General features: G+C 42.9%; 1 protein-coding gene across 1 annotated transcript in view; it reads left to right on the top strand.

The window, feature by feature from the left end:
- kl-3 (dynein heavy chain 8, axonemal kl-3) overlaps positions 1–27,011 on the top strand; it is an 895,452-nt gene that overhangs the window by 198,902 nt on the left and 669,539 nt on the right. The window contains exon 11 of the mRNA XM_070997912.1: positions 11,969–12,303. Coding sequence (XP_070854013.1) covers positions 11,969–12,303 — 335 coding nt within the window. The remainder of the gene's footprint in view (positions 1–11,968; positions 12,304–27,011) is intronic.

The raw sequence follows: 27,011 nt of genomic DNA, 5'->3' as shown, positions 1-27,011 counted from the left end.
TTCTTCATTGAGTGGTTTTGTTAACAATTTTATAAACGAACTTAAAACTATATCAATTCATGAGCATTAGGCAGTCTTTTTCATTACATCATTACATTACTAAAACAAAAACCGCGAATTTGTCTGTGCGGCAATGAAACCATATGTTCTGCAATGTTGTGCAACTCGACGCCCGATGTTTTGGTTAAACATCGATGCATCGATAAACATCGGCATAACATAAAACATCGAAAAACATCGAAAAACATCGAAAAACATCGCCGAAAAATCATCGATGCTCGATGCATCGATGTTTTTTTACATCACTAAGGAGAACTATGAAAATTCTAATAGATACTGGGGCGGCTAACGCAGGCGGGAATCTAGTATACCCTTTTACTCTACGAGTAACGGGTATAAATACCTATTGTAACTATAGCCTAGTACTCAGATCGGCTAAGAGTTTCACTAGTCAAAAAAAAATTTGCCACGCCCACTCTAACGCCCATAACGCTTAAATCTGTATACCTCCGGTAGGTGGCGCATTTTAATATCGCTTTTCTGCTTGCATATCTCCATATAGCTGAGTAACGGGTATCTGATAGCCGAGGTACTCGACTATAGCGTTCTTCCTTGTTTTTTTTCTGATTATGGCAACGCTGCTACGACGGCGTCTTTTTGTGTGAAGTTCATCTCAGTATCAAAAAGGCTTCGAAGCTGGCAAGAATAAAATTAAATGCAGTCTACACAACCCAATCGTTTATATTTCTAACCAACAACTCATTATATAATTTCGCATTTCTTATAAAATAATATAAAATTTTTTGCATATCTATTTTCTGAGGCTTGAAGAAGAAGTGATTTGCCAGTTGAATATTTTTAGCCGGAGAAATATTTTTTAGAATGTAAAATTCAAACGACAACTGACTGCTACCCACTCGCGACTTGATTATTGTGTGTAAATTAATCTGGTTGATGGGCGCGGCCTGAGGTGGTCCTCAATGGCCGCACTGTCAAGGGTGGACTTCTTCGATGAGCCCACACGTATGTGCGGGAGAAACAATACGCGATATGTGTGTGGCCAAGGGTGGTCCTCTTCTTTACTGTCAAGGGTGGTCTTCTTCGATGAGCTCGCTTGTAGGCGCGGAGGAAGCGGTCGCTTCTGGGAGCGCCCGTTATAGCTGAGTGGCGGCCAGTTGCCTCCCGTAGGTGCGGGGGGATGCGTTGCACTCACGCGTGAATATGAGCCGCTGGAGGCTGCTGCTTGTAATGGCCTCCCGTGAACGCGGGAGGAATATAGTTGCTGCTGGTCGCACCTGCCGAAGCCCGCTCGGTAGTGCGGGGGGAGGAGGGAGCCTTGACCTGGTTCTCGGGTGTAGAGATCGGGGATCCCTCTCTGGAGTCAGAGCCGGATGGCTGCACCTTCACAATTGCTGATTAGGATGACTTACGTTGGGAGGTAACTGCCCCCTTCGCCTGCTGGCCTAGAGACTCAGTCAGTGCAAAATAATAAGAGATATTTAACGGCGGTTGCCGGAGTTTTGCAATGCTATGGAACTTGTGTTCTTTATTCTTATAGAGCTTGAAGCGAACTAAACTTAAAGTTGACAAAATTGAAACTCATTGCGGCCACGCAAATATGCTGTGTTTGCCGGCTATGCACGAGCATCCGGCCAAATGCCGCGTCAGCGGTTTTGGCCGCAGCTGGGCTTCGGACATTCGGTCATCGCCTCCGTCCGGTTAGCTACTTAGTTAACTACTCCCCCCTCAAGATTGAGGCCGCCCTCGGCCGACCCTATTTCAGCGATCACCCTTCTTAGTTTTACCGCAGATCTTCTGGCACCGGTGAGTCGCATGTAGGTTAGGCCGACACAAATCAATGCGCAACATATTACTCCTGTAATTAGCGCTACCATGTGTGTCTGATTGGTATTGATTTTATTTCCGAACTTCTGAATGTATTCCAGGTTACGTTCACTTAAGCGGTGAAGGTAGGGGAGGCTCAGAGTATTTTGACTGATGGTGATGTTCAGTGAGGGTGAGCTTGCCACCCCCGGAGTCCTCTTCTGGGCGGAGTTTTAGTTCAAAACCAGGGTTTCGTTTACTGTGACGCGCTCACTAAAGGTGACGAGATGCGTCTCGTGTATCCAGACGCTTGTTCCGTTGTCTACTCGTACCTGCGCTGATTGATCATTGATGATCATAATTCCCTCATCGACATAAGTGATCGGATGTAAATGGCTTGGTTGGGTCTCGCAGTGCGCAACTCCACCTGCATGGAGTTCTCGGGCGCATGTGGTCTTCGCTGATAGTCGGCAGAAAGTGACTCCTGGTGTTGTGGAGCAATTCTGGATCGCATACATTTCCCCATTGCATTCTGCTATTATATCATCCACTAACCTTAGCATCACATTATTATGCGCTACCGGGAACATTGTAATCTTCTTACATGCTAATTTAATTTTTGGGAACTTAATAAGGAAGTGCAATATGTTAACAGAGAATTTTCACGGACGCTACGGACAAAATATCTTTTATAGGAGTGTCGGTGGGCTCCTCCATCCAAATACTTTCTAGGTCTGCGTGATCTAATATGTTTGGGCTGACTATGTTTACTTTAGCAAGCGAAATTGCCATCATTAAATTTTGAAGTTCCATTGTTAACATTCTGTTTCTGGAGAGCAAGGTTTCATATAGATGGCCAGTGTCCACTTGTGAACTCTTTGCCACTTTTAGGATTTGATTTACGGTTGACGTTAATTCATTAATTTGACTTTGTATTATAGTATTTATTTCTATTTGTCTATTGTTTGATTTGATCAATTGTGTTTCTGTGAATTTAATTCTCTCTAAATCCCCGGCGTCCGGAGTTCCTGCTACGACTTTTAAAATTGATCCTAAAAAGTCTAAACTCCTTGCTACCCTGTGGTGCACGCCTAACGAGTCGAGCAGGTCGCGAAGGTGAGCTGTGTCCACGTCCAAAAGTTTTTTCATGTGTGACTGGGGAAACATATCGCTCATATTTTCTGTTTCTTCTACTACGCGCCTGTACTCTGAAAGGTTCGCTGAATGTCTAACAAATGCGAATTCCTCCCACACTAGTATTCGACCGTCAATAATGGGGATGTACTTGGCTTGTGAATAGTCGGTGATGTGCGCCGACGCCATGGCTAAGGAGAAGAGGATTGGAATGATTTTGGACCTGTGGAATGAATTCAGAGCTATATTTTTGTTCATGACAAGGTTGCCCACCACCAACGGTAATTAACTTAACCTTAAAAAAATATTTTATCAGCTATGCTTAAAGCTAGTAAAATTTGTACCAAGTGGCAAAAAGGTAAAAAACTTATTTTTTTATTTAATGGTGTCCTTGTGGACCACCCTCCCCTTGATGAGGACTGTGGTCCCCATGTCCGCTTCCACAATCTTCTCTTCACACAATGGTGAGAGTTTGTTGCCTAGCCGCCTGTTGGATTTTACAAGGACTTTTTCACCAACTTTGAACACCCTGTTCTGTCGGGCAGCATTTTCCCTGTTCCTGAGCTTGTCCTGGGCGATTTTTATCTTATCCTGAATTTCATACTGTGGTTTCATACTGTGTTTGAATTACGTCGGCTGGCCTCTTGTCGATGACCGAATGGATAGATTTATTGTATCTGGCTGTGGCCAGCAAGATTAGCTCGACGGTGTCACTGATGCCTTTATCAATTTTAAGGCATCTAGCAAGCTCTACTAGAGTGCTGTGGAAACGCTCCACTTGTCCGTTTGAGACACTGTGGAGGGGCGGTGCATTCGAGATGCTCACGCCGAAATGGTTTTCCAGCATGGACAAAATGGTGTGTGAATTCAACGATGGTTCGTTGTCACAATATATGACCTTGGCTTTCGGGAAAACATTCCAGAGTTGTAGCAGTGCTGGTTTAATGTCCTCTATGGTTCTAGAGGGGATTGGCTGGACCATCGCAAATTTTGAGAATTTGTCAATGGATGTAAGAAAATATTTTTTATCCGTTGAGAAGATGTCTATGTGTAATATTTCCCCAACCTGAGACGGGATTGGTGTTTCCCCAATCTCCTGCTTTTTGGGATGCCTGTCATATTTAGCTTTAGCACATGTTTTGCAGTTAGCGACGATTTCGATAGCTAGCTTGGCCATTTTCGGGAAGTAGTACTCGGAGAGTACCTGCTTTACATTTTCTTAGGCCGACCTGTGAGCCCTGTTGTGTTCAGTGGACAGAATTTCTCGTCTCTCCGGGACTGCAAAAATGTCCGTTACACGATTTTTACAATACCAAAATTTTGTGGCTGGAAATTGGTCCAGTTGGTCCTGTATCATTGCGAGTGTGTGCAAATCGCAATGGATGGCGTTTACGCCCTTAGGAACAATTAAATCTGCGAGATCATTGAGTAATGACTCTGCAGGAGAAGCTGATCGCATGCCGTCTCTTGTTTCCAAAGAGGACAAAGCTGCGTTTTTGCGGAAAGCGAGCTTCCTCCAGAGTTATCTGGTTTTGGAAGCAATTCAAAGGCTTTTCCGTTGCCTCAATTGTGTGGGTCAGTGACAGCTCACTGTGAATCGTGGCCGCACTTGAAAAAGCTTCTTTCTCTCCCAGAACGTTAAGTTGCTGTCTTGAGAGGGCATCCGCAACGAGGTTTTCCTTGCCGGGCTTGTAAAAAATTTTGGCGCCGGACTCGTCGATGCGAGCTTTCCACCGTTTGATCTTTGCATTCGGATTGGATTCCGATACCGCAAAGGTCAGTGGTTGATGGTCAGTAAAGATGTTGATATCTTTCACTGCATATAGATAGTGACGTAATTTGGCCAATGCCCAAACTATTGCTAGCAGCTCCCTTTCATTGGTGGCATAATTGATCTCTCTGTCCTTTAGGGTTCTCGAGATCATGGTAATGGGCCGTCCCTCTTGGGATAGGACTGCGCCAATGCCGTAAGCTGAGGCATCTGTCGTTAGATCAAATGCTTTTTTATAGTTGGGATACCTGAGGATGACCTCCTCGGAAGCTAGAATGTTACGCAGCTTGTGAAAAGCTAGCCGTTGCGGCTCGTTAAACTGCACCTGGATATTTTTCGACCTGTGTCTGCTGACACTACCGAATTCCCCTTTCAGGATGTCTGAAATGGGCCGAGCTATGGACGCAAAATCTTTAATAAAGCATCTATAGTAGCTGGCCAGGCCAAGGAATGATCTAACTTCGAACACGTTTTTGGGCTCAGGGAATTCTTGAATGGCCTTTGTTTTTTCTGGGTCAGTAGTAGCCCCGTTGCCCAAGAAGCTAACGCTTTTTTTGAAGAATTTAGATTTTTCAGTTGATACCCTCATATTAGCATCGTAAAGGCTTTTGAGAACCCAATCTACGTGCTGGATGTGAGAGTTTTCGTCTTCTGAGAAGACGATAACGTCATCGACATAAACATAGCAAAATTTGCCTATCTGCTCTCGCAGTATGTCGTCTATAGTTCTTTGGAAAATGCTGGCAGCATTTTTTAGTCCAAATGGCATTCTGCGAAACTCGTACTTTCCTCCATTTACGGAAAAGGAAGTCTTTTCACGGTCGCGTTCTGCCAGCGTTATTTGGTGGTAGCCAGATTTTAAATCGAGCGTAGTGAAGTATTTCGCTCTGCCTAAATTCCCTAGTATCATAGAGATATTTGGCATGGGATAGCGATCAGGTATTGTCCTCTCGTTCAATTTGCGAAAGTCCAATACGAGTCGCATTTTACGAGCGCCCGTTTCGTCGGTGCCCTTTTTGTCTACAACCCATATCGGGTTATTGTAGGGGGATCTCGACTTCTGGATTATGCCATTTTTTAGCAGCTCTTGAATCTCGCCATTAACGAAATCGGCTGCGCCCATTGGGTATGGGTAGAGTTTGGCATAAATGGGCTCCTCATCAACAGTTCTGATGGTGGCTACCACCGATGTGTTGTAAGGTAAAGCCTCATTGGGGTCCGCAAAGGCTTTTTTCCTGTCGCGGAGCATTGTTAAAAATGTCTTTCTGACCAAAGGTGGCGCATCTGAGCAATCCACTTCGGTAAAATTTACATTAGGACACGAGTGAAAATCAATTTTCTCCTCTTTGTTGCCCCATTTGATGTGGCCAGAGGCCAGGCAAAGTAACGCTCCCGCCTGTTTAAGAAGGTCGAGGCCTACGATTGCATCAAAAGAAGATAAGTCGGGTAAGATGAAGAAGGTGGCCTTCAAATCAAAAAGTGACACGAAGCATTTCTTCGTGATTGTGGTGTTGCCGTGAATTGAGAGGGCATCCGCAACGAGGTTTTCCTTGCCGGGCTTGTAAAAAATTTTGGCGCCGGACTCGTCGATGCGAGCTTTCCACCGTTTGATCTTTGCATTCGGATTGGATTCCGATACCGCAAAGGTCAGTGGTTGATGGTCAGTAAAGATGTTGATATCTTTCACTGCATATAGATAGTGACGTAATTTGGCCAATGCCCAAACTATTGCTAGCAGCTCCCTTTCATTGGTGGCATAATTGATCTCTCTGTCCTTTAGGGTTCTCGAGATCATGGTAATGGGCCGTCCCTCTTGGGATAGGACTGCGCCAATGCCGTAAGCTGAGGCATCTGTCGTTAGATCAAATGCTTTTTTATAGTTGGGATACCTGAGGATGACCTCCTCGGAAGCTAGAATGTTACGCAGCTTGTGAAAAGCTAGCCGTTGCGGCTCGTTGAACTGCACCTGGATATTTTTCGACCTGTGTCTGCTGACACTACCGAATTCCCCTTTCAGGATGTCTGAAATGGGCCGAGCTATGGACGCAAAATCTTTAATAAAGCATCTATAGTAGCTGGCCAGGCCAAGGAATGATCTAACTTCGAACACGTTTTTGGGCTCAGGGAATTCTTGAATGGCCTTTGTTATTTCTGGGTCAGTAGTAGCCCCGTTGCTGATGACTATAAAACCCAAGAAGCTAACGCTTTTTTGGAAGAATTTAGATTTTTCAGTTGATACCCTCATATTAGCATCGTAAAGGCTTTTGAGAACCCAATCTACGTGCTGGATGTGAGAGTTTTCGTCTTCTGAGAAGACGATATCGTCATCGACATAAACATAGCAAAATTTGCCTATCTGCTCTCGCAGTATGTCGTCTATAGTTCTTTGGAAAATGCTGGCAGCATTTTTTAGTCCAAATGGCATTCTGCGAAACTCGTACTTTCCTCCATTTACGGAAAAGGAAGTCTTTTCACGGTCGCGTTCTGCCAGCGTTATTTGGTGGTAGCCAGATTTTAAATCGAGCGTAGTGAAGTATTTCGCTCTGCCTAAATTCCCTAGTGTCATAGAGATATTTGGCATGGGATAGCGATCAGGTATTGTCCTCTCGTTCAATTTGCGAAAGTCCAATACGAGTCGCATTTTACGGGCGCCCGTTTCGTCGGTGCCCTTTTTGTCTACAACCCATATCGGGTTATTGTAGGGGGATCTCGACTTCTGGATTATGCCATTTTTTAGCAGCTCTTGAATCTCGCCATTAACGAAATCGGCTGCGCCCATTGGGTATGGGTAGAGTTTGGCATAAATGGGCTCCTCATCAACGGTTCTGATGGTGGCTACCACCGATGTGTTGTAAGGTAAAGCCTCATTAAGGTCCGCAAAGGCTTTTTTCCTGTCGCGGAGCATTGTTAAAAATGTCTTCCTGACCAAAGGTGGCGCATATGAGCAATCCACTTCGGTGAAATTCACATCAGGCCACGAGTGAAAATCAATTTTCTCCTCTTTGTTGCCCCATTTGATGTGGCCAGAGGCCAGGCAAAGTAACGCTCCCGCCTGTTTAAGAAGGTCGAGGCCTACGATTGCATCAAAAGAAGATAAGTCGGGTAAGATGAAGAAGGTGGCCTTCAAATCAAAAAGTGACACGAAGCATTTCTTCGTGATTGTGGTGTTGCCGTGAATTGAGTGAATTTCGAAGGGGTTTTCTACCGGGACACATTTCAATCCTTCGAACGGTCGGATAAAATTTTTCGAGGCGCCCGTGTCAATAAGCAGCTTCATATTTATCCCCGCTACTCTTCGTCTGATGACAGGCAGCAGGGATTTTCCCCTAAAAAATGGACTACGTCTGAATCGTATTCGCAAATAGCATCATCGTTGATCTCTGCTATTGCGCTGGACGCAGCGTTGGCGTAAGATTTCCCTTCCTGATCTGAGCTTTGGGTGACGTGGTTTACCCTCTGCTGTTTTCTAGGGGCGCCTGTGCGCTCGGACGTTGCCGGTCTCCTATTCTGATAGGGTGGAGCTTGAGCAGGAATGCAAACCTTTGCAGAGGGGTCGACTTCCATCGGCTCCGGTCTACTCTGCAATTTGTTATTGCGCAGGTCAGAATGTACCTGCGCTTTAACTTGTTTGGTATAATAGGGATTTTTATTAATACCCAACTGGGGGTCTGTTTGGGAAAAATTTCTATCCTGCCCCTTTGCTCCTTTGGACTCGTCTTACGGTCCCTATCCTCTAGACTCTTTGCAAACGATGTTGCGAACGTGTACCTCTCGTGGTTTGATTCCACTTCTTGCGCTAATGCCAACGCAGTTGGCATGTCCTTCGGCTTTGCCGAGAAGAGGACATCAGATAGGCTGCGTCTAAGGCCCGAAATAAATACCCGGAGCGCATCGTCCCGGAATTTATCACACAAAATTCTTGCCGCCGCTGTCTCGTACGACATCGTGGCTTTATTTGTGAGTAAGGTGAGTTTTTTCTCAACCTCATCGTAATATTGCAGGAGTGTGAGGCTTCCCTGTCTGAGGGTGCCCATCTCCTGTTCAATGACGTGGATTTGCCGTTTGTCACTGTAAGTGAAATCCAAACGGTCTATGATCGCGTCAAAATTTAAAATTGTGCCAAAGGAGGACAACACTGCATCAGCAGTGCCTCTTATTTTACTTCTTATTATAATTACTGCCTGATAATGGCGTGAACTACCATTGTACCGTCTAAATATGTGGTAGGCAGCGGTGGCGGCTTGCCTCCATGAAACATATGATTCCTGTGCCCCCGCAAATTCGGGTAGGCACTTGACAGCGTCCAGAGGCTCGCTGCATTGAACTGTGTCTATAATTTCTATGGCTGCATAAACCTTAATTTCTGGCGTTGGGGCCGAACTTCGGGACGTCGTGGGCGCAGCGCGCAATTCTGCCACTTGACTGGTCAATGCATCGATTATTTGTCTGAACTCCCGTTCTTTTTGTAAATTTGCGGCGGCCTGCCCGGCCAGGGCGTTGTCAATAGCCGCCTGCACTACTCCTCTAAGTTGTTCAGGATCCATTAGGTCTACCCTTTCGCCCGCTGGGGGGTTTCTACGCGTGTTTTTCGGAGTGGAAGCTCGAAGGAGTTCTTCACTATCTGACCCTGAATCGCTAGCGTACTGCTTGACGCTTCTATACTTAGAAAATGGCGAGCTCATATACGCACACAAAAGGATTCGAAAACGGGGACACAGAGCCGCCAAAATGAGAGCTCGTATTTCTTCACTATATAATTCACCTAGTTAATTTTAAGGGTAGTAGTAGTACCTGTGCCCTTGCATAAAAATTATTGTAGTGGTAAATATTTTAAAATTATAATATTGTAAATTATAAGAGATAAAGGGTATATGAGACTGACACACAGCCTCGACTCATAGTCAAAATATTTCAAATCAGAAAAATTAATGAATTTAACGTAATATATTTATATATTTTATTTTCGTTTATCAAATCCCGAATTTTATCGGGCTAGGAGCCGTTTTACTCTCGTAGTATTCTTTATTAACTAGTTCTACTTTGCAGACTGGTTAGAAAATATTTAAATGAGGGGTGCACTTACATTTTATTTACTGTGGTTTCTTCCTCAAAGATAAAAATTTTTTTCCAAGAATGTAAAAATTACTAAGCGAAACCGTTGGGTTTTTATTGTTGAGCGCCAATTAATCTGGTTGATGGGCGCGGCCTGAGGTGGTCCTCAATGGCCGCACTGTCAAGAGTGGACTTCTTCGATGAGCCCACACGTATGTGCGGGAGAAACAATACGCGATATGTGTGTGGCCAAGGGTGGTCCTCTTCTTTACTGTCAAGGGTGGTCTTCTTCGATGAGCTCGCTTGTAGGCGCGGAGGAAGCGGTCGCTTCTGGGAGCGCCCGTTATAGCTGAGTGGCGGCCAGTTGCCTCCCGTAGGTGCGGGGGGATGCGTTGCACTCACGCGTGAATATGAGCCGCTGGAGGCTGCTGCTTGTAATGGCCTCCCGTGAACGCGGGAGGAATATAGTTGCTGCTGGTCGCACCTGCCGAAGCCCGCTCGGTAGTGCGGGGGGAGGAGGGAGCCTTGACCTGGTTCTCGGGTGTAGAGAACGGGGATCCCTCTCTGGAGTCAGAGCCGGATGGCTGCACCTTCACAATTGCTGATTAGGATGACTTACGTTGGGAGGTAACTGCCCCCTTCGCCTGCTGGCCTAGAGACTCAGTCAGTGCAAAATAATAAGAGATATTTAACGGCGGTTGCCGGAGTTTTGCAATGCTATGGAACTTGTGTTCTTTATTCTTATAAAGCTTGAAGCGAACTAAACTTAAAGTTGACAAAATTGAAACTCATAGCGGCCACGCAAATATGCTGTGTTTGCCGGCTATGCACGAGCATCCGGCCAAATGCCGCGTCAGCGGTTTTGGCCGCAGCTGGGCTTCGGACATTCGGTCATCGCCTCCGTCCGGTTAGCTACTTAGTTAACTTGTATATTCTTGATTGCTTGAGCGTTAGGTCCACTAATGCCCCGCAAGCTCAAACACACGTCATCTCTCTTAATCTTAAGGCTCTGAGCGAGCTCATCAGTCACAAAATGTACTTGTGAACCAGAATCGAGCTACTCTCGAGCAAAAGTTAACTCGACACTTTTTGTTTGAGCGCTCACGATGCACAGCAAGAACAACTGATGCAGTCGCACGCAAAACATGCAAAGTGGATGGAGTATTTTGTAAGAGCTTCGGTTGAGAAGGAGGTGGCAACGCGAGATTCGGCGAATAAATGTGAAGCAATGTGTGGTGTGACTTACTCACCATGCATCTTTTCGGTTTGCAATTTTGTTACCCTGTGGCACATATTTTAAAATTTTGAATTCAATTTTTTTTAAACCGGATATCATATTGCTGTTAAAGGAATCAGCATTATTAGACGAGTCGATCTAGATATGTCCGTCTGTCCGTCTGCTCCTTATTATTTACTACACTGTGGACTAGTTTTTCTGATGCTACTGTCGGAACCATTGCTAGGTCAAAAGATCGAGAAATTTATTACACAGACTTGATTCCCGAGTATTTCAATGTGGTAACTCGGGAAATTCTTCAATTGATCGAAAGCAATTTCCTGCAGATGCTATAACTATCCAGAAAAGCCATCGGGTCTTTTCCTATTAGGAGACCTTAACCTAACAACTAGATTTGGAGCCACAAGTGTCCAGGCAGAAATATTAAGATAAAGAGGGGAAAAGGCATTGACTACGCAAAATATACTAGGGCGCGGTAGGCAGCAGGTTTCTATTTTCCCCGACTCGACTCTCGCTCTTTACCGTCTCTCCGCTCCACCAACCAATCTTTAATTCTGCACACTCTCGCCACACTCCGCAACAAGGAGGCCTTTAAGCCGCTCTGCTTTATTTTTTCGAAGTAAAAATCTATATATAGACACCATTTGCTCTGTCCGAACTTCTGCCCGACTTCTGCTGAGAGCAAATTCTAGGTCAAGTTTGAAGCTCACTTCGATTTTTCATCACACCCAACAAGTGCGAGGTGAGGTGAGGTTCCATTACAAAAACAAAACTGTGAGTAGAAGCGGTGCAGATATAAAATTTCCCAAAAAACTAATCTCGGGAACGATCAAGGTCACATTAAAAACTTGGGAAATTATCGTTTTTTGCCTGGGGTGCATCATTTGCAAAGTCTCAAATTAATCTATATTCTCAATATTACAATTTTTTTTAAAACTTATCATTAACAGGTTGGCCTAAACGAGGAATAAATGAAACTATTTTTGAGTATTATGTGGATGATAACGGAAACTGGCAACATTGGAGTAACCGAGTTGAAGAATTTCGATATCCTGAAGACGAAACTCCAGAGTTTTCGTCCATTTTAGTTCCAAATGTAGATAATGTACGCACTGCTTTTCTGTTACACAACATTGCTAAACAGCGTAAGCAAGTTCTTTTAATAGGAGAACAGGGTACTGCCAAGACAGTTATGATAAAGGCATATATGGGGCACTATGATCCAGACGTTCACATTTTCAAATCATTTAATTTTTCATCTGCAACCACACCTAACATGTATCAGGTAAGCCTCAAATTACATTTCTTAAATATAAAATTTGTCTCTCTCACAATCTCTAACGTCAAAGTTTTTCGTTTTTCGTAATTAAAAACAAGGGAAAACAGTTTAGTCGATTTATAGTCATTTAATCTTCATATCTGCCACCAAACTTAACATGTATCAGGGGAGCCTCAAATTTCTTTACTTTAATATAATATTTGTCTCTCTCACAATCTCTAACGTGTATCAGGTAAGCCTCAAATTACTTAATTTAAATATAAAATTTGAGCCTCTCGTTTTTTTTTGTTTTTTGTAAATTAAAACAAGGAAGAACGCTATAGTCGAGTACCTCGATTTTCAGATTCCCGTCACTCAGCTAAAGGGACCAAAGGGAAACGGAGATATGAAAGCAGCAAAGCGATATTGAAAGGCGCCACCCGTGATCTCAATATATGGTTATGAGGGCGGTAGACAGATTTAAGCATTATTGGCGTTAGAGGGGTAAATCGATAGGTATTGACGAGACTAATACATATCAGTTAAAATTTTTTTCTAGCATTGTTAGCCACAACCGCCTAAACCTGTCAAAAAAACCGCTGCGCTCGTTCAGGGTGGTTATAAAGTATTTATTGAAAAGGAATTTAATGAAATATATAAAGAACACAAATTATATATAAATCTTAGCTTATGAGCGTGCGGCAAAAAAAAAACGTTTGCCACGCCCACTTTAACGCCCACAAACTTCAAAAAATCGTAATATCTCGGAAACTTTCAAGGATAGAGAAATGGGATGTCCGATTTAAAATCCGTAGTCTTGTTCGCAGCGCAAGTTTGTCACGCAAATATGCCACGCTCTCTCTAACGACCACAAACCGCCAAGCTTGCTAGAAAAAAACAAGGAAGAACGCTATAGTCGAGTACCTCGTCTATCAGATACCCGTTACTCAAAGGGAAATGGAGATATGCAAGCAGCAAAGCGAAATTAAAATGCGCCACCTACCGGCGGTAGACAGATTTAAGCGTTATGGGCGTTAGAGTGGGCGTGGCAAATTTATTTTTGGATCAATCGATAGGTATTGACGACACCAATACATTTCAGTTAAAATTTTTTATCTAGCATGCAAATTGTGGGCGTCACAGGTTTTCGCGGTTTGTGGGCGTTTAAGTGGGCGTGGCAAACTTTTTTTAAAGTCAATTGATAGGTATTGACGACACCAATACATTTCAGTTAAAATTTTTTATCTAGCATGCAAATTGTGGGCGTCACAGGTTTTCGCGGTTTGTGGGCGTTAAAGTGGGCGTGGCAAACTTTTTTTGGGTCAATCGATATTGATGAGAACATTACATTTCAGTTAAAATTTTTTATCTAGCATCAAAACTGTAGGAGCCACAGTTTTGGGCGGTTTGTGGGAGTTAGAGTGGGCGTCGCACTCTACTGAAACAAACTTGCGCTGCGCAGGAATCTCAGGAATCTGCGTGCCTAATCCCAGTATTGTAACTCTCATAGTTTCTGAGATCTCAGCGTTCATACGGACAGACGGACAGAGGGACGACGGACAGACGGACATGGCTAGATCGACTCGGCTCGTGATCCTGATCAAGAATATATATACTTTATGGGGTCGGATAGGTATTGATGAGAACATTACATTTCAGTTAAAATTTTTATTCTAGCATCAAAACTGTAGGAGCCACAGTTTTGGGCGGTTTGTGGGCGTTAGAGTGGGCGTGGCACTCTACTGAAACAAACTTGCGCTGCGTAAGAGGCTCAGGAATCTGCACGCCAAATCTCAATAGCGTAGCTCTCATAGTTTCCGAGATCTCAGCGTTCATCCGGACAGACGGACAGTCGGACAGACGGACATGGCTAGATCGACTCGGCTAGTGATCCTGATCAAGAATATATATACTTTATGGGGTCGGAACGCTTCCTTCTGCCTGTTACATACTTTCCTACGAATCTAGTATACCCTTTTACTCAACGAGTAACAGGTATAACAATGGTTATATCAGAAATAACAACAACCAAAATAACAATTATTAGAGAAATAACAAACGTGGTAGAAACAACAGCGGCGAAAACAGCCATGGGGAAAAAAAACACAAATCGAGAATTTCCAAAAATAAATTCCTTCAACACAAGGTTAGTTTCGATACCCAAAGGCTGCGGTCTGTGAAGAACCACCCCGTGCGTTTATGTCCACGCTTCCTACAAATCCTATATCCAAAGGAAGCAGTTGTGCTCCAATTGCTTTGCAAGCAGCCATCAATTCCGAGATTGCACAAGCGCTCACAACTGTCTCGAAACAGCAGTCCTACTACTCCGCCGATTCCATCCGACCCTCCAAGGCCAGTATCCGCCTCAGTTCCACACACCATTTCGTCCTATTCAGCGCAAGTTTCCGTACAAAAAGTCCCTCCTAAGAATACTCCGTCCGAATATTGGGTTCCATTCACCGCCTTGGATGGCAAACGTACTGGAGGTATTAAATCCTACCAATGCGGAGTCTGCCAAAAGTTCCATCCCCTACAAAAGTACCACCACTTTCTACCCCCACAAAAGTACCACCACTTTCTACGGCTAAGCCCCCAGAATCGGCTCCAGGAAGTACATAACCAGAAGTTCTGCTCCAATTGCTTTGCTCACAATCATTCCAAAGACTCCTGCCGCAGTAGTCATCACTGCCAAAAGTGTGGAAAGGGCCACCATATGGACGACCGATCGCCACTTCCAACATATTCCTGAGCCTACTATCCTTAGGTTCTTGCTACGGGTGTCCTCGCAAGGGGGGGGGGGGGTATGTTTACGTTAAAAGGGCGTTTAATTTCAGGAGGCAGTGTCGAGCGGCAGTTTTATCCAGATGTCTACATCTCGCACTCTCTCCCTCTCCATCTATCCCCTAAGTTTCCCCTCCGCTCTGGAGCGCCTAAGTTAAGTTACGCTAAAATAGTTCTTATTTCCAAGTGTACCAATAAGCACCTATGCACGTTGCGCAAAAAACCCCGAAGTACCCACGTGTTTTTTGATTACCCTTCGTTCTTGGGACTTCATCTATTTTAGCGATCAAGCCACACCGCCCCAAGAAGACCATTTACCCACAACAAACCAGACTTGGCCGGATCCTGCCAGGGTGTCTAAAGGTAGGAGCCTATACGCGCTGGTCCTTACTTTCTTCAGTTCAGGATTTCTGATATACTAAAAAGACAACAACCATTATGAAGGAGGATGAATTATGCGAGCAGCTACTTTAACAGCAGTTCACTCGACTGGAATCTAGCCAATATTCCTGCCAAAACTAGTTTCGATGTTCTAGGACACATTGTCCACCTAGCAACTCGCAACGGAACTTCTATCTTTATCATCGTCATGGCAAATACTTTGCAGAACTTATACATGCCATTTCAATAATGCTGCAATGATATCCCCTGGATATTATATTGATATTTAGAACTTACATCATTTGTGATAAAGGGGTTTACAAAACATCTTCATACTGACGCATTTATACTGAATTTAGTAAAGCATTTGACTCCGTAAATCACGTTTATCTGGTTAGAAAACTCGATTTATTACGGTTCCCTTTTGATCCTTTAATCCTGAATTCTTTTTAAAAATGGACTATCTTGTCTACTCCACGTTAAATAAGAAGTTCCACCATTTTATAGTTTAAAGATGTTCATAGTTTTATTTATATGAAGTAGGCAATAGTTTTAGTTATTTAAATGAATTTAAACCAGATTAAACAGCGTTTTATGATTTTTTTATCGCGTCGATCTTTTTCTTTTTTGCACGTCTCTCTCCTTTGTCCATCTCGATCAAGACTTCTTTTCACCTTCCAAATATTTGTGATTACAGCTGATCTGTGGTGGGTTGGACTGACGGGGATGCCAGACCTACTCTGAAATGGATTGCAGTTAGTTCTAGATCAGTTGTACTTTTGTTGCTTTGTAATTGATGTTGAGGCGTATGCCACTGTGAGTTGCAGTCAATTATTATTTTAAGTTTAAACATCTCCAGACGCTTGCTTACTAACATCTGTAATTACGCAACATTCTTCTTTTTTCTAAAATATGTGTTTTGTAAATAAGTTTGGCTCTTTACGGCCGAATTGAGATCTTCGAAGGCAGGAAGTCAGCTGTCCAATCGAATTTTACATAACGCCTTGAAAGACGTTTGAATCTTCTTTTAAAATGGATATTTCTTCACCTGTGTATATTAAAAAGTTACTTTCCTATTGTTTGTAAATGTTACAAATGTATTTATACTGAGATTGATGTTGTGAGGCTTGACGTTCCATACTGATAAGAAAATAAAGGTTGTTGGAAGTTTCCCGAAGCATTTTGGTTTATTGGTTTTATTATTATCATTTTGGTGGATATTTGCTGTATAGTTTGCTGTACCTATTCCATAATTATTATTCCTTTTTACAAATTTGTTTTTATATTTTTACCCTAATTGTATGTCGTTTATGCACCCTACGTAGGCGCAAGTGGAGGTTAGCCCTTCACACTTGTTGATTCTGCTGCTGTTTTCCTGAGCCTATGGGCTCTTGATTTAGTTGGTCGGCTCGCACGTTGCCCTGAGGAGTGGTCCCGGGCAATCTTTCGGGAAAAACGTTCCTTTCCGGTAGATGCTTTGAAACCGGGCGGTGCCAGACGTTGTCCAGAATTCTTGATTTAGTTGGTCAGCTCGCACGTTGCCCTGAGGAGTGGTCCCGGGCAATCTTTCGGGAAAAACGTTCCTTTCCGGTAGCTTCCTTGAAACAGGAATTATTTTCTTTGTTTCATTTATTGTTTTCATTGATAAGTTAGGGTAAAAGATAACCATTTTTGTTTGAGACCTGATTCTAGAAAATCAAGCTCGACTTGCAATGTTTGGCTGTAGCTCAGGCTTTTTCGATCTCCCTATATAACGCCCACAAACCGCTTAAAACTGTGGCTCATACAGTTTTGATGCTTTGATGGTCTCATCAATACCTCTCGATTGAGCCAAAAAAAATCTTGACACGCCCACTTTAACGGCCATAACGGCCCACAAACTTCAAAAAATCGTAAATATAGACGCGGTTATTTTGGAAGCGCAAGTTTATTACTCTAACGCCCATAAACCGCCCAAACCTGTGGCGCCCCGAATTTCCATGCTAGACAAAATGATATGAAAAACAAGGAAGAACGCTATAGTCGAGTACCTCGACTATCAGATACCCGTTAGTCAAAGGGAAATGGAGATATGCAAGCAGCAAAGCGAGATTAAAATGCGCCACCTACCGGCGGTAGACAGATTTAAGCGTTATGGGCGTTAGAGTGGGCGTGGCAAATTTATTTTTGCATTAATCGATAGGTATTGACGACACCAATACATTTCAGTTACAATTTTTTATCTAGCTTGCAAATTGTGGGCGTCACAGGTTTTCGCTGTTTGTGGGCGTTTAAGTGGGCGTGGCAAACTTTTTTTTAGGTCAATCGATAGGTATTGATGAGAGCAATACATTTCAGGTTCTATCTAGCATCAAAACTGTAGGAGTTACAGTTTTGGGCGGTTTGTGGGCGTTAGAGCTGGCGTGGCAGTCTACTGAAACAAACTTGCGCTGCGTAAGAAGCTCAGGAATCTGTACGCCAAATCTCAATAGCCTAGCTCTCATAGTTTCCGAGATCTCAGCGTTCATCCGGACAGACAGACGGACAGACGGACATGGCTAGATCGACTCGGCTAGTGATCCTGATCAAGAATATATATACTTTGTTCGTACCCCCACTGAGGGGTACCCTCAATTAAGTCGTGATGTCGGTCAGCCCTTGACCGAATTGTATAGGAAGCACCTATCAAATCATTGACCAAGGTGGATCTTTCCTTCAACTGCGGTTCATGTTTGTGATTCAGGTCCTTCACATCTTCTTGATGCTGCTTAACACTCCTCTTTGCGATAAAATTGACATTACCGTGGGGACTGAAATTGTGCTCTCGTAGAATTTGATCATTTGGCACGTCTATGGTATGTGGGCATTCTGCAATAAAACTAAGATATTTCTTGGTTCGGTTTGGACATGTTGAACCAAAGTCAGCCATCTTGTAGGTTTTAAATTGATGAGAAGTCGGTTCTATATTCATCGGATTTTTATCTTTTGTTGGCTCATAAGCAGCGTTCGGTCCTGCAAAATCACATCTGCCTTCTACCAGAATAGGGTCGATTTCCATATCAGATGAGGTTTCTTTATTGAGATAACCTGTGATTACATAACCAAGCCTAGTGCCTTGTGCCAAAGGTTTATTAGGTCCTAGTTCAAGAAGTTCACCGGTTATTACACGAGAATACACCTCAGCCCCTAAGGTTAGGTCAATGGGTCCAGGTTGCCGAAAGTCAGGATCTGCTAATGGCAGTCCCCCGGGAATATTAAGATCGGTATCAATCGATACTGACGGTTGGTCTGTAATGACTGTGGGAATAATAAATACCTCTATTAGTCTTTCAAACCCTGATGTAACTGATGAGAGCTTTAGTGTTGATCTAATTGCTGTTGATATCTTTCCTCCGATTCCAGATATTTCCATCGGTGACCTTTCTTTAAGAGATAGCAGATCTGCCATTCTCCTGGAGATAAGATTCACCTGTGATCCACCATCTATTACAGCGCGACATGTATGTAATTGACCGTTTGGCCCTTGTAATGAGACCTTGGCGGTCGCGAGCATAGTATATCCTCCTACGTGGTCGTAGCCTGCAATGGTTACTGCGCCGGCCACTGGATTGCTAGTCGGTCCTTGGTGTAACAGTGAATGATGCCGTTGCTAGCAGACTCGACAAGTGGTCGGTGATCCACGGTTTTCAACCTTATGAGCTGTAGACAAACAATTTGTGCATGCTCCTACTTGAATAATGGCTTGACGCCGTGCTTTGGGGTCCATTTGCTGGATACGGCTACATGCTCTAAGATTATGTTGTCCTAGGTGACAAATCTTACAACTCTCTTCGTTGTGAACTGACTGATGGCGGAGAGTTGCTGTAGGTTGAGCGCTTATAGTCTCCAGCATGTAAGCGCGCCGCTCAATAAACGTCAGTACACTCCATAACGTTGGAATTTCCGTTGGTGCATCCGCTGAATTTTCTAGAGCAGCTAGAAACTGCTGGTCTAGTTTTCTTCTGATAAGAAAACACTAGATGGGATCCCAGGGTTTTGTGCTGATATCGAGGTTTTTAAGAGTACTCATTGAGTTTTTTATAGTGTCATGTAAGGCCCTTAGTTAGCGCGAGGAGCCGTCTATAGGCTTATGGTCAATAATTTTTGCAATGGCGGCGAATACTAGGATTTTTCCGTTCTGGTACCTGGCCTTTAAACGCAACCAGGTGTCGTCATAGCCACCCTGTGAGAAGGCTGTGTCTGTCAAGACGTTCCTCGCTTCACCACGAAGCGAAATCTGTAGAATATGTAGCTTTTGACTGACCGAATATGGTTTGTTATGTACCAATTCCACAAAGAGATCATGGAACCGTGGCCAGTCTAGATACTCGCCGTTGAACTCGGGAATGCTAATTGGCGAAAGTGCCAAGTTTAGGCTCATTGGCGCGTCGTTTTCTCGTAGCAGGTTCATTTCGTATTCCTCGTATAATGTGTGGAATTGGGCTAGCTCTGCTTCTGCCAGAGCTGCGGCCCCAGGTGTGCTATCCAAATTCTCGTGGGCTTGCCTCAGTAACGCCCAGTGGAGATCCAGGTGCCCTTGTAGGGCAGGGGTGACAGTTGGGGCGTTCGAGGCTAATGTTAATGATGACTCCAATTCGTTGCATCTTCTCTGCAACTGTCGGATCACCGTGTCAATTGCGGAATCTCCTTTGACTTGATCTCTTGTTGTGAGCTTGATGTTGGCCGAAGTTCGTCTGGGGGCCTTCGGAAGCCCGCTTCCAGTCGGCATGTTGTCCAGAAAGATATTCGGATATTTTTCGACCAGCTCCTTAAGTGCTTCTAGTCGTAAAGAGTACTCACTTCCAGTGGGTAGTGCCGCTTGCTGGACGTCTTCATCTAGGTCGCAAAACTGCCGCCAGAGATCGTTTAACTGATTTAGCTTACCGGAATAATAGCCGTCTCGGTGGCGTCGGTCGGCAGAATCCTTGCCATAATTCTTAATGAGCTGTTGGAATTTCCCTTGCAGCTCGTTTTGTGTGTCTAGTAATCGATTGTGTAAATCGATTCTTGTGTGACTTGTTTCCTCAATGAATGAAGTAGACATATTGTGTGTCTTGGAAACAAAGAATCTTGTGGAGCTGGATGAAGCTGAGTATCCTGTGAAGCTGGATGAAGCTAAGTATCCTGTGACGCTGGAAGAAGAAGTGTATCCTGTGAAGCTGGATGAAGCTGAAGTTCCTGTGGCGCTGGAAGAAGAAGCGAATCCTGTGAAGCTGGATTAAGCTGAAGTTCCTGTGACGCTGGAAGAAGAAGCGTATCCTGTGAAGCTGGATGAAGCTGAAGTTCCTGTGACGCTGGAAGAAGAAGCGAATCCTGTGAAGCTGGATAAAGCTGTGAGTCCTTTAGTGGGATGGGGGTTGCTTGAGTGTGATCCTTTGTTGTTAAAGGATCACGTCGGGGTCACCAATGTTTGTGCCTAACCGAAGTAGACACTTCCGGGTCACACCGCGGGACAAGGGGGTAATGAGCACTTGTCGCTGGCAAGGGGACGCTTTGATGGCAGGCGATCGCGTCGCGGCGGTGGTAACGATGGTTACTGCGATGCCGGACCACAGGCGATGCTGAGCTGCGCTGAGGTTGAGGTAACGTGGTTAGCTGCTAGTTGAGATAGTGTATTACGAGCCCTATTCCCAGATGTAGGAAGTAGAACCGCGGAGTTAAGAGGTGTGTTGATAACTCATTTATTCTTAATTTGGCACATGTTTATATACTACTTGGAAGACGAAAGTTTAGTGTAATGATTAGTGAAGTGCGCTATATTCTAAAGTAGGTAGGTAGGTCAGGGAGTTTTGATTATGGTAGCAGTTTGTGTAGTTGGCTCGGCAGACACTGCAAAATGTGCTGACTGCATTGGCCGGTCAGTGTGCCGTTGAGTCGGTGAGACGGTGAGTTAGTGAGACATATAATATGCTGATCAGCCATTCTCATATGCAGTGGGTGCTACTGAGCGCCTGGTACTGCTCCCAACTTGGCTACTGCTTGATTTGTTGGGTGTGGTCATGTTGAGTACCTTTGGTTACGAACATACTTTATGGGGTCGGAAACGCTTCCTTCTGCCTCTTATATACTTTCCGACGAATCTAGTATACCCTTTTACTCTACGAGTAACAGGTATAACAATGGTTATATCAGAAATAACAACAACCAAAATAACAATTATTAGAGAAACAACAAACGTGGTAGAAACAACAGCGGCGAAAACAGCCATGGGGAAAACAACAACAACCACAATAACAATGTTAGAGTAGAACAAACAAATTCGGGAATCTCCCAACCACCTTTAGATACACGACAGTAAACAACATCAAAATTCACACTCTAAATCTCAGTCAAAATACATTTGTCACTTTCATGAACGTAGCAACAGGAAAAGAATTAGTTCTCCTACTAGACACAGGTGCGGAAATATTCATATTGAAAGAAAATTCCGATAATTTTCAAAACATTCAGGATAATCACATCATAAACATACAGGGTGTAAGTCAGGAAGTAACCAAATCAAAAGGCTTAACTTCTATTGAAATTCAAACTTCTAAGTACATAATTCCACATGATTTCCATATCGTAAATATGCAATTCGCTATTCCATGTGATGGAATATTAGGAATCGATTTTATCAAAAGATACAACTGCCAATTAGACTTCAAGCCCTCTGAGGACTGGCTTATAATAAGACCAAATAACCTAAAATATCCAATTTATGTTCTAATAGCATACAGTTCTGGCAACAACTCCATAGTTCTGCCAGAAAGATCCCAAGTCGTCCGAAAAATCAAAATAAATTCAGAAGAAGACAGTGTATTTATTCCGAATCAATAAATTAAGCATGGTATCTATATCGCAAATACCATAGCAACAGTCAAAAATGCATATATAAGATTACTAAATACTACAAACACAGATCAAGTAGCTTATATCAAAAATATTCATCATGAACCACTTTCAAACTATGAAGTAGTAAAAACGGACTTAGAAACCAGACAAAATATTGTATTATCCCAACTTTCAAAAAACTTCCCGCCTCAATTCAATGAACAACTTACAGCATTATGCACCCAGTATAGTGATGTATTCGGACTAGAAACCGAATCAATCACTACCAATAATTTTTATAAACAAAAGCTGAGGTTAATTGATGATGAACCCGTATATATAAAAAATTATAGAAATCCTCATAGTCAAAAAGACGAAATTCAAAAACAAGTCCAAAAACTCATCATTGATGAAATAGTGGAACCCTCTGTATCACCTTATAATAGCCCACTTTTGTTATTACCAAAAAAGTCACTTCCAAATTCGGAAAATAAAAAATGGCGATTAGTAATTGACTATCGTCAAATTAATAAAAAACTCTTGTCTGATAAATTTCCACTCCCTAGAATCGATGATATTTTAGATCAACTAGGTAGAGCAAAATATTTCTCATGCCTTGACTTAATGTCAGGTTTTCATCAAATTGAACTGGAAAAAAGTTCACGGGATATAACATCCTTTTCAACAAACAATGGTTCGTATCGTTTCACGCGATTACCATTCGGTTTAAAAACAGCGCCTAATAATTCACAAGCATTCCTTTATATGGATGACTTAATAGTCATAGGTTATTCCGAAAAACATATGCTCAAGAACTTAAATGATGTTTTCGAGAAATGTAGGAAACACATCCCAAAGTTACATCCTGAAAAATGTTTATTTTTCATGCATGAAGTCACTTTCTTAGGACATAAATGCACAGATAAAGGAATCTTGCCCTACGACAAAAAATACGACGTCATTCAAAATTATCCAGTCCCACATGATGCGGACAGCGCTAGAAGATTCGTTGCATTTTGCAATTATTACAGACGTTTTATAAAGAATTTTGATGATTACTCCCGTCACATAACAAGATTATGTAAGAACGATGTAAAACTCGAATGGACAACACAATGTCAAAACGCCTTCAAACATCTTAAATCAGCATTAATAAATCCCACTCTGTTGCAATATCCAGATCTTAGCAAAGAATTTTGCGTAATCACAGATGCTTGCAAATACGCTTGTAAAGCAGTCCTAACTCAAAACAAAAATGGACTACAGCTTCCAGTGGCAATAGCATCAATATCCTTTACGAAAAGTGAAAGCAACAAGAGCACTACAGAACAAGATCTAGCATCCATTCATTGGGCTATAACACACTTCAGACCATATATTTATGGTAGACACTTCACTGTCAAAACAGATCACAGACCACTTACCTACTTAATTTCAATGGTAAATCCCAGTTCCAAACTAACACGAATGAGACTTGAATTGGAGGAATATAATTTTACAGTAGAGTATCTAAAGGGTAAAGATAACTATGTAGCCGATGCGCTCTCTAGAATAACCATCACAGACTTAAAAAATATACAAATAAGCAACACAATTCTGTAAGTCACTACCATAAACCAAAGTAGACAAAAATCCTGCGGAAGAAAAGATCAAATAGAAGTGCATAGGCAATCTATAGAGAAAGTTTCAAAGCCCAACGTATATGAAGTCATTAATAATGATGAAGTACGTAAAGTAGTGACCTTGCATGTAAATATTAAAATGTGTTTATTTAAGCACGGAAAGAAAATTACAGCAAGATATGATGTTAGCGATTTGTATACTAATGGAGCCATTGACTTAGGCCAATTCTTTCAAAGGCTGGAAAAGCAGGCCGGTATTCACAAAGTCAGCCAACTCAAAGTGGCACCGTGGGAAAATATCTTTGAACATGTTTCAATTGATAATTTTACATTACATATTAAAAACATAACTTCAACTGCACACCACCACCAGACTGTAGATACCGTGGAACGAAGCCACAGAACATTCAATGAGTTCATACGTTCATACATCTTAGTTGACAAAACAGATTGGGATGTATGGCTACGATACTTCGTCTATTGTTTTAATACAACTCCATCTATGGCACATGACTATTGTCCAAATGAGCTAGTTTTTGGTAAAACTTCAAGTCTACCAAAACATTTTAATAGCATAGATAAAATAAAACCCCTTTATAATATAGAAGATTATGCTAAGGAATCCAAATTTAGATAAGAACAGGCAAAATTATATTACGTTATTTTTCAAAAGGAGGGAGATATAGTATGCACTTATATTGAATATCTACTGTACCAAGAGTACTTGAATCAAACACACTGTAACACTGTTTAACTAAACAAAGGCTCGGTCAAAAACCTAAAGCGGCCGAAACATGAGTCGATCGGCGGTGTACACAGAAAGTGCAAGTGCCAGCATTCTGTTGCACACGCCGCCCTTCAGTTCTGCAGTAGGGACGCGGTGACATGGCTCAAGGCAAAAAGCTTTTTTTGTTTTTTTTTGTGCCACGAAAACGATCGTGCAACAAAGAAAGGCAGATATTCGGATATTCGTACTGGAGGTATTAAATCCTACCAATGCGGAGTCTGCCAAAAGTTCCATCCCCTACAAAAGTACCACCACTTTCTACCCCCACAAAAGTACCACCACTTTCTACGGCTAAGCCCCCAGAATCGGCTCCAGGAAGTACATAACCAGAAGTTCTGCTCCAATTGCTTTGCTCACAATCATTCTAAAGACTCCTGCCGCAGTAGTCATCACTGCCAAAAGTGTGGAAAGGGCCACCATATGGACGACCGATCGCCACTTCCAACATATTCCTGAGCCTACTATCCTTAGGTTCTTGCTACGGGTGTCCTCGCAAGGGGGGGGGGTATGATTACGTTAAAAGGGCGTTTAATTTCAGGAGGCAGTGTCGAGCGGCAGTTTTATCCAGATGTCTACATCTCGCACTCTCTCCCTCTCCATCTATCCCCTAAGTTTCCCCTCCGCTCTGGAGCGCCTAAGTTAAGTTACGCTAAAATAGTTCTTATTTCCAAGTGTACCAATAAGCACCTATGCACGTTGCGCAAAAAACCCCGAAGTACCCACGTGCTTTTTGATTACCCTTCGTTTTTGGGACTTCATCTGTTTTAGCGATCAAGCCACACCGCCCCAAGAAGACCATTTACCCACAACAAACCAGACTTGGCCGGATCCTGCCAGGGTGTCTAAAGGTAGGAGCCTATACGCGCTGGTCCTTACTTTCTTCAGTTCAGGATTTCTGATATACTAAAAAGACAACAACCATTATGAAGGAGGATGAATTATGCGAGCAGCTACTTTAACAGCAGTTCACTCGACTGGAATCTAGCCAATATTCCTGCCAAAACTAGTTTCGATGTTCTAGGACACATTGTCCACCTAGCGACTCGCAACGGAACTTCTATCTTTATCATCGTCATGGCAAATACTTTGCAGAACTTATACATGCCATTTCAATAATGCTGCAATGATATCCCCTGGATATTATATTGATATTTAGAACTTACATCATTTGTGATAAAGGGGTTTACAAAACATCTTCATACTGACGCATTTATACTGAATTTAGTAAAGCATTTGACTCCGTAAATCACGTTTATCTGGTTAGAAAACTCGATTTATTACGGTTCCCTTTTGATCCTTTAATCCTGAATTCTTTTTAAAAATGGACTATCTTGTCTACTCCACGTTAAATAAGAAGTTCCACCATTTTATAGTTTAAAGATGTTCATAGTTATACCCGTTACTCGTAGAGTAAAAGGGTATACTAGATTCGTCGGAAAGTATGTAACAGGCAGAAGGAAGCGTTTCCGACCCCACAAAGTATATATATTCTTGATCAGGATCACTAGCCGAGTCGATCTAGCCATGTCCGTCTGTCCGCCTGTCCGTCTGTCCGTCTGTCCGTCTGTCTGTCCGTCCGGATGAACGCTGAGATCTCGGAAACTATGGGAGCTAGGCTATTGAGATTTGGCGTGCAGATTCCTGAGCTTCTTACGCAGCGCAAGTTTGTTTCGGCACAGTGCCACGCCCATTCTAACGCCCACAAACCGCCCAAAACTGTGGCTCCTACAGTTTTGATGCTAGAATAAAAATTTTAACTGATATGTATTGTTCTCATCAATACCTATCGATTGACCCAAAAAAAAGTTTGCCACGCCCACTTTAACGCCCACAAACCGCGAAAATTTGTGACGCCCACAATTTTCATGCTAGATAAAAAATTTTAACTGAAATGTATTGGTCTCGTCGATACCTATCGATTGATCCAAAAAAAAATTTGCCACGCCCACTCTAACGCCCATAACGCTTAAATCTGTATACCGCCGGTAGGTGGCGCATTTTAATCTCGCTTTGCTGCTTGCATATCTCCATATAGCTGAGTAACGGGTATCTGATAGTCGAGGTACTCGACTATAGCGTTCTTCCTTGTTTTATTTATATGAAGTAGGCAATAGTTTTAGTTATTTAAATGAATTTAAACCAGATTAAACAGCGTTTTATGATTTTTTTATCGCGTCGATCTTTTTCTTTTTTGCACGTCTCTCTCCTTTGTCCATCTCGATCAAGACTTCTTTTCACCTTCCAAATATTTGTGATTACAGCTGATCTGTGGTGGGTTGGACTGACGGGGATGCCAGACCTACTCTGAAATGGATTGCAGTTAGTTCTAGATC

Source organism: Drosophila suzukii, chromosome Y, assembly GCF_043229965.1.
Source record: "Drosophila suzukii chromosome Y, CBGP_Dsuzu_IsoJpt1.0, whole genome shotgun sequence".
NCBI lineage: Eukaryota > Metazoa > Arthropoda > Insecta > Diptera > Drosophilidae > Drosophila > Drosophila suzukii.
The sequence above is the reverse complement of the archived record's forward strand: the minus strand, read 5'-3'. Positions and strand labels throughout refer to the sequence as shown.